Genomic DNA, 8,338 nt, shown 5'->3' on the forward strand with positions numbered 1-8,338 from the left:
CATACAATACTATTACTTTTTTGAGTGATTTTGGACGATATACTAACCTATGACTGTTTTGACTGCTTTTGGACGACATACTAACCTTTGACTTTTTTTGGTGATTTTGGACGACATACTATACTATGACTTTTTTGAGTGATTTTGGACGACATACTATACTAAGACATTTTTAGGTGATTTTGGACAACATACTATGCTATGACATTTTTGGGTGATTTTGGACGACATACAAAACTTTGAGATTTTGTTGACTTTGGACGACAGTTGTCTTCTATCACTTAATTTTTATTTGGTTATTTTTTAGTAGCCAACTCTTTTTTCTTGTTTCTGATAGTGAATTTAAGACACTTGCAGAAGAGTAAATGTCTGACCCTGTATGTAGTTTTAAGGAGTAGGTCCTGCTTTCTGCTTTGTACCTATAGGTCCACAGGTGGGGCAAAACGTCCTGCATGGAAATTGCAGAAAAAGCCAAGCAGCCAGAAGATACTTTATGTGCTGAAGACCTGTACTGTGGCTAAATATTGTATCAACCAGCTGTCTTACCACAAAAAAGATCAAAGTTTTGTGGCAAAACTCTTTATCCTTTTACTAAATTTATGGTAAGATGTAACCGTGTGATAAAGATGAAGATTTTTAGATCTTATGAATATTAAAAAATTCTGTTGCTACAACACACGGTTTCTCAACTTGTTTTGATTGTGAATTAAATGATTTCCCCAGGTATTATCAATAGGTTTACAAATATGGAGTTTTAAAATTGGGTTGTATTCTGACTCACTGTATACTGTTTCATCAGAACTTTCATTCCTTTTCATATTACTTGGTATTGGCTTTATTTTAAAAAGTGAATTGACTATCAGAGGAGAACATGGTGGACTGGTGCATCCCCTTAATATCCTGTTTAGCTGATCTTTGGTGCTGCCCTCTTGTGGTCACTGGAGAGGGGATAAAGTGCAAGCATGTAAACAGCAGGTGACTCCAGGTCCACCCTCAGATAAATCCTTGTGCCCTCAGCACTAGTCACATCTACTGCTGCAGACTCTTAACTGTTCATCCACATACTATCTAACATTATGCTTTTAAATGATCGAGTTTACAGACAAAAAAAACAAATGAAATAAAAACACAGCCTCACAGTTAAAGTTAAAGTCATTTATGGGTGGACATGTCTGTGCGAAAGTGATTTTTTGTGTCCACCATGTACATAAAGCATTACAGCAGGTTCCGTTGGACAGTGTGAGCTCCTGTCATCATTAAATTCTACCTGCTGTTGTGTCTCTGTAAGCACAGCAGTGACCACTTACGTAACAGTCACACAGGCACTGCAGTTCCCGCTGCATCTGTGTTCTACTAAAACACTGAAAATATGCACTGGCGTGTTCTCCATCATGTACGAGACACAGGTTTTACTTATTTATACACTTACACAGTATATTCCCAGTGGTTTACGTTTCATCCTGGTTTGACGTCATTGTAATTCGCACTGCGATGAAAGACTTCCTGCTGTAACACACACACACACACACACATACTGCAGCAGAGTGAATACAGATATTGATTAGAGAACAGTGGAAAAACAGCTTCATCACTGTCATCTGTCTCACAGCTCAAAAGAGAGGAAATTCCTGCAGCTTTTATCCGGGTTCTGTCTCCTCGTTTTACTACAATTATCAGCTGAAGCTGCGGCTCTAACGGACGTTGAGTTTTCTTCACCGTTTGTAAGAGTGACAGTGTGTGAGGGGGCGAATGATAAAGATCCTTGTCTGGTCTATAAAGCAGGATACTGTCCAGGCCTGAATAATTTAGTAGAAGTTGCTCTCTAATTTAAGAGGCCTTATGATCTCGAGTCTGAATCTTTCCCGTATTGTTCTAGCTGCCGTGAGTTACGGCTGCAAACGATTCCCCCGAGGTTCTGTTAAATTGCATATGCAAGCACAAAAACCTAAGTATTTAATCCTACTCCGGCTCTGTGCAGCACATGTTTCCGAGGCTCATTTATCATTTTTATGTTGACAAAATGCTTAGCCATAATTCATTCCAACCTCATAAAGACACACACACACAAACACAATGTCAGCGGTTCTGCATAAAACACACACTATACAATTCATTCTGGCTACTGGGAAACATAGGCCGCATAGGCCGATCCTCGCAGGTCTTGCACAAGCTGTGAAGGTTACACGACGAGACTTGTCGTTTGAGCAGTATTTAATACAACTCATACTTTATTTACAGCATAACAATTGCGTCTTCTTTACAGGACGCCAGCAGCCAAACTGTCACCCCACGCCGCCATCATGCAGATTCTGTTGCAGCAACAACGACTGGGCTCTATCATTGATCTGATGAATTGCATCATCGCGATATATAATGTAATTTCCTTCCTGAGCTTGCAGCATTTTCTGCTCCACCAACTGTCAAGTCTCTCCTTTCAGTCTAGACAAATATTGACTGGTTTCTGTTGCTGAAAGTGATTCGATCAGAGTCTGAAGGAGCACGCGGGGATACATTCTGTCAAGGAGAGCACACGCGCGCACACACGACCGAAAATGTTACCCCCGTGCATTTTAAGCACAAAGTATTCTAAAATAAACGCCTTCCGCGTCAAAATGTGGGGGTTTTAGCAGGTTGGGTGAGTGTGCATGTTCATCTCAGGATTGGCATCTCTAACTGCTCTCTCCATGCTTTTAGTTTTAGTGATCTCCAGAGAGATGAGAGAGAAAGCAGAAAATTACAAAGACAGAGGAGCAAGAGAACATGCCAATAGAAAAAAATGAATGACACCCCAAAGATGCTCTTTATGAATATAAAAAAAGCCAGGGAAATGAGGAGTTGTACCAAGTCAACTGTGCTGCTATGGAGCAGAAATTTAGAAAAACAAAGTTTTTTTATAATGAAAAGTAAAACTTTTTTTAACATGATGCCTGTTATTGAAATGGACAATTGGTTAATTGAATCTAAACTCCCAAATGCCATGCATTACTGCGTCTGTCTATGCAAACACAGGGATGCTTCACCAAATGTCTCTTTTGTTTGATGGCAGTATAACACTTACTTGGATACACACCAAAACATCATATTCTGCAGACACGCGTCAATGTGAAGATGTTTTTTCGGTCCTTTCCTAAAAATCAAGGGTTTTTAAATGTCCAGAATTCAGAAGCCAAATGTGATTTCACTTATTTGTATTTGCAATGGTTAATTTAGTTTTACATGATTTAAATAATTTCCCCATCTAATTCATTTCAGACAACAAATTCATAAACAACAGTGCGTCTTTGCCACTTTTTATAATCATCAAAATGGTGTAAAATACTTTTTACAGTAAGTACGTACTGTATTTGGTCAAAAGAAGAACTGTGAGAATCATTTAGAACCAGGAAACGGTGATAACGAGCAGCAAGATGATATGAGGGCGCAAAACATGCCCCCCTGCTTTTGCCATTTGATGTTGAGGCTGTGTTGCTAGGGGCAACCATCTGAGCAAGAGAAAATGGAGAAATCGGGAAATGGAGACAGCAAACGGCAGCAAAGGTATAGCTGGCAGAAAGTGAGCCAAATGAGATCAGCAGAGAGGAGAGAGAGACCCAACGCATCAGCATTCTCACGCCTCACTCTGCCTCACTCGACCGAGCAGAGCTGATCAAATCAGACGATGGAGCAAAACAGTCAAGCAGAGGACACGACAGCCTGCCAGCATCAGCAGCAGGGAGGCAAGGCTGCCCAATCATCAGCTGACATGCCCACGATCTCAGCGGCCAATGAGATGTCAGCAGGCTCCTCCCCTGCACAACTACTCAGATGCAGAGACGGCACAAGCCCCGCTCAGCTCTCCTATTAATGAATGGAGCAGCTCCCCGGCTGCATCACTGCTCATCTCTGCACCGACTGCCCCGGCTGCTCCGACTCAGGAAGACGGAGGGAAAACAAGGACGGCAGGAGCACAGAGCGAGCTGAAGACTGACCATGAAGAGACGACAGAGAAGCAAAGACTACCTTGAGGACACAGCAGAGACCATGGCAGCAGCGATTACAAACGTCGACCCACATCCAGATCTGCTCCCACCTAATTCACCTTCACCGTCCTCGTCTTCACCCCCTCTCCCTCCGTTAGCCATGCCGCCTTCTACATCTGCCTCAGCTCTCCTCGCTCTGGCCTCTCCAGCCACCAGACGCTCCATTTCCATGGGAGACTTCCGGAGGGTGACAGGGGCGCTACTAGCCGGTTCCGATCCCCCGTCCACCTCAGCCACGGTGCCCTCGTCCAGACTTGTCACCCCCAGCTCCAGCATGGAGTTCGAGGCAGCTCGGCGGCGGCTCCTGGAGGTGGAGGAGCGTCAGCGTGTCATCAGAGAGATGGAGCGGCGGCTGGAGGAGCTCAGACAAGTGTTTGTACACTCAGAACAGCAGGTGGTGGTCCATGGGGAGCTGGTGTCGAGGATTTCTAACGCAGCCCAGCAGGGGGAGCTGTACGTGGCCGAGAACAGCCAACGCCTGAAGAAAGGCCTGAAGTTCAAGAAACACCGACCCACCATCGTCTTCTCCTCCATGCTCGGACTCCGCACGTGCCTCCCCTGGCCTGTGAAGCTAAAATAGTACGACGAGAACTGATTTCAACTCTTGCTTTTCGCAATTGTGCTTCACACAAACACATGGAGAGACTTCCATTCTTTGGCCATCACACATGGGCACTGCTGCTGTCAAATTTCCACTGTTCTGCTATTATATCCTGAGGCTGGTCCTCCCTCTCTTTAGAGTGCCTACAATAATCACAAATGCTAGTAAGGAGCTTCGTGTTCGGTGAACATCAGAGAGAAATTCTCTGGCTTGCAAACCAGTTCAGCCAGTACCAGTAATCTGTAATCTGTCCAGAATCTCATCACGCTCTCGTTGTTTTCACAGATTACTTTGCTGCTTGCTCTTTGCAGCGTTTCAGGAGAGAGATGGCACACTGACGTGGAAGCTGTGGTGCATGGATGAGTCATTTCTGGTGATGTGGGAGTAGTGGTTCAGAGTCAGACTGACCCGCGAGGTAATAGGAGCTCTGCCGTCTTTTGTTTTATGCGGCAACGGACAAAAATAGCCAACGTGGATGTCAATCTCTCCAAGAAAAGGAAAACAGGACACCGGATGAGGACACGAGTTAAAGGCGTCGTAGGGAACGACAGCACAAGATTTTAAAAAAGAGAGAAAACGCACAAATGAGTGTCATTGAAAGGCCCACTCATTAAATAGCACAGATTTCATAACAATGGCCCGACAACGAAGCAGCAGAGGAGTTCACGTTGGGACAATTCCACCTGTGGCTTCTTTTCAACCAGTCACCTAGCAACCGCTCATTTCTCCATCCTAAATCTGCCTCCCGCGCGTACAACGTGTGTCCAGCAGAGTGCTGTCACTGCACCGCCGCTCGACAGCTGCAGAGACCTGCTGAAGGACTTACCGTGCAAGCTTATTGCACGGTAAAATGTGTCCATCGCTGTCGGCTGATCGTGTTTCGGTGTTTGAACGTGATGCAGATTTGACCCTGAGGCATCACCAGTGTAGTGTGTACATACACTATTTTAGGTAGGGCTAAGATTTGAATTGTAGTTAGGGTCAGGCGTTACGTGGTTATAGTTAAGGTTAGGGATAAGACTTTGTTTAGGTTGTCCAATTGAATGAAAGTCAGAGTGTGTGTGTGTGTGTGTGAGTCTGAGGGAGAGAGAACAACCAGTCCACCAGGGAGATCTATTTTTGTCTTTCAAAGGTTACGGGCAGAGAGAGGGAGAGAGAGAGAGAGACAGGCATTCAATCTTGGTGCAACATTCACACCTTTAAAAAGCGTGTATAGCGATGAGAGTGCATCGAAGCGTCCAGCTCGTGCTCCCGTCTGCTCTTCTAAGCAACAACAAAAGAGAACCGGGCTGTTTACGAGAGAGGGTTTATGCTTTCGACTTCTGTAATAATTGCTCACTGTAGGTTTCCATGCACTTAGAGATATTCCAATTTTAATTGCTCCCCAGTTGCAGAGCCGGGCATGATGGGAATATGTTACTTCATCAGTTGACTTACATAAGAGATGAGGGGAAAAATACGATGCATGCAAATGTAGTTTACGATATATAGGACGTCAATTTAAATCTAGCTCTGTTTCCTAATTTGATTATAAGGGCTTAATGCTAAGTTATTGGTAGCATAGTTAAAAGGGACACTCTACCTAATTTAGATCATATCTTGGTGATGTTATAAGTGTCGGATCACCTTAAGGTTTGATGTTGAGGAGTTTTTAAAAATAATAATAATAATTGGGACACATGGATGTTATTTTGTTGCATCGTAGGAGATTTTAGCTCCTATATTTCTGGAGTTGAACTTTTTTTAAAGGAACAAATGACTAAAAATAATCAGGGTATCTGTCACTTGGACTTTTTAAAAAAAAAAATCTTTAGTGCTTTTAAAATGCAGTTACACAAAGACAACGTTCTTGACTTCTCTGCTTTTAGATTCCTCAACGCCGCGATGACACGATTGTCGAATGTCGACTAGCATTCCACGTGGCCAAAGGAACTGCGCCGTTCCGTGTCCACGTCACTGATAGCAGCGTGTAGAATGACCTAGTCTCTTAGTCGTGGTCCTATTATGTGAATATACAGCTGGCCTATATATTGCTTTTTAATATGCCTTATGTGATGTTTGTCCATCTGCAGTTCGAGTGATTACAGGAACATCATTATCTGATAAAGCGGGAGGAAAAACTGTTTTTGTGTTTTTTCTATGAATGACAAAGTAACACAATGTTTTCCCAAAGATTTCTGGGCCCACTTGCAGAATGAATGTAATTTTACTCACTTTATCTTTTTCTTTTTTTCTGAAGATGAAATGTCAAGTATAATCACAACCTTTTGAACCTGTGGTCAGCAATGAATCACTTTCTTTATATTTAAGGTCAGGTGTGGCGAAGGCAGGCGATTCTGGGAGCCACAACTTTTTACAACTACAGCTCCCAAAGCCCTTTAATTATACTGTACTTACAAATGCTGGACAACCACAGGTCCAAAAGCACCTCTCGTGTGTTTAAACGTTTTAATAATGTATGTTTTGTGTTCTATGTATGTATGATCTGGTGGACTATAAGCACAGAATGTTCTTATATTCTCTATTCACAGTATAATGATGTAATGCTACTTTTAGTATGAATGTTGAACTTTACAAACAAAATGTAATAAATGAAGAGTCACAACAGGTTTAGAGTCAGCTGACTTTCAGGGAACCAGCTTTCTGCATCATTTTTTGCCAGATTTACGGTAACGTGACTCAAGATTTCACTTCAAATCAGCTGGTTGGAAAGTTACTTGTCCCCAAACCTTTCCGATATACGAGCACTGTGTCTGCACTTAACGAATGTATGTTCTGCTTTGTTTTGGTAAGATACGCTGAAGTATTCTAATAAATTCACTTCATGACTTAAACGTGGCAGAGAATTGATTTCCCCCCCCCGAGAGAAAACCAAACAAAGACAACAGACTCTGTGGCTGCTCTTCCATTTTGCTGGAATCTGGTTGCATGAAATAATTATCTATAAAAAGGTGAAGATTACAACACACCGCAGCACAGAGAGGAACAAACTGTGCCCAATCCACGATAAGAACGTCCATTAGCGCTTTATTTCTCTCCCGTCTGATTATTCGGTTAAATGATGGTTAGATAACACAGAGTTCTCATGAAAGTGAGAGAATTACTGGAAATATGTATCCCACTTGCAAGTGCTCATTATTGCAAAACCAGGATTTGTGAAGTTGCATTAAGCTGATGGTTTTATTTTTGCCGTTGCTCACTTAATGAAAGGCATTAAACCATGTACTGTGGATGGGCTTCAGGCAGATGTCAACAACATCCTCTTGTATTCCTCTTTAGAGATTGCGATGACCCACGTAAACAGCACATACTCCACTATAAAAAGAATGCTAATAATGGAAACCTGGAGATTAGCGCAGGCTTTGCTCAGCATTTCGTGGATTACTATTATATTCAACCACGTGTGCGTTCCATAATCTGTGTCTGTGCGTATGAAAACACATAAAATGGACATGTGAATTAATACACTCGCCACCATGGGAGAGTGTGTGTGAGAGTGTGTGTGTGTGTGTGTGTGCTCGCACCGTTGCAGAGATGGCAGGTTACGTAAGTGACAGGCTGGCATTTCATCATCCTGGCACTGGGACGGAGGGTCAGGGCTAAGTAACATCCGGACAGAGACTAAATGAGGCTGGAGCGGTGGAGAGGTGCAGGGAAACGTGCCAAGAGAGATGGATGAAGGGATTTAGCTGAAGGGAGGAACAAATTGTCAGAGAAG

At 43.0% G+C, this 8,338-nt stretch overlaps 2 protein-coding genes across 3 annotated transcripts in view; one reads left to right on the forward strand and one right to left on the reverse strand.

The window, feature by feature from the left end:
• Window positions 1-1,343, reverse strand: part of frmd6 (FERM domain containing 6) — a 21,261-nt gene extending 19,918 nt beyond the window's left edge. Inside the window, exon 1 of the mRNA XM_044047756.1 lies at window positions 1,308-1,343. Coding sequence (XP_043903691.1) covers window positions 1,308-1,343 — 36 coding nt within the window. The remainder of the gene's footprint in view (window positions 1-1,307) is intronic.
• Window positions 1,344-2,839: 1,496 nt separating this feature from the next.
• On the forward strand, window positions 2,840-7,454 carry LOC122782876. 2 transcript variants are annotated; one of them, XM_044047447.1, is made up of 2 exons: window positions 2,840-4,598; window positions 4,906-7,454. In XM_044047447.1, coding segments are annotated over exons 1-2 (630 nt in total). In that variant the 5' UTR covers window positions 2,840-3,969; the 3' UTR covers window positions 4,907-7,454. The 2 variants fall into 2 exon arrangements, with proteins under 2 accessions (XP_043903382.1, XP_043903381.1); XM_044047446.1 differs by having other exon boundaries at window positions 2,843-4,784.
• The last annotated feature ends 884 nt before the right edge of the window (window positions 7,455-8,338 follow it).

Source organism: Solea senegalensis, linkage group LG16, assembly GCF_019176455.1.
Source record: "Solea senegalensis isolate Sse05_10M linkage group LG16, IFAPA_SoseM_1, whole genome shotgun sequence".
NCBI classification, from domain to species: Eukaryota; Metazoa; Chordata; class Actinopteri; order Pleuronectiformes; family Soleidae; genus Solea; species Solea senegalensis.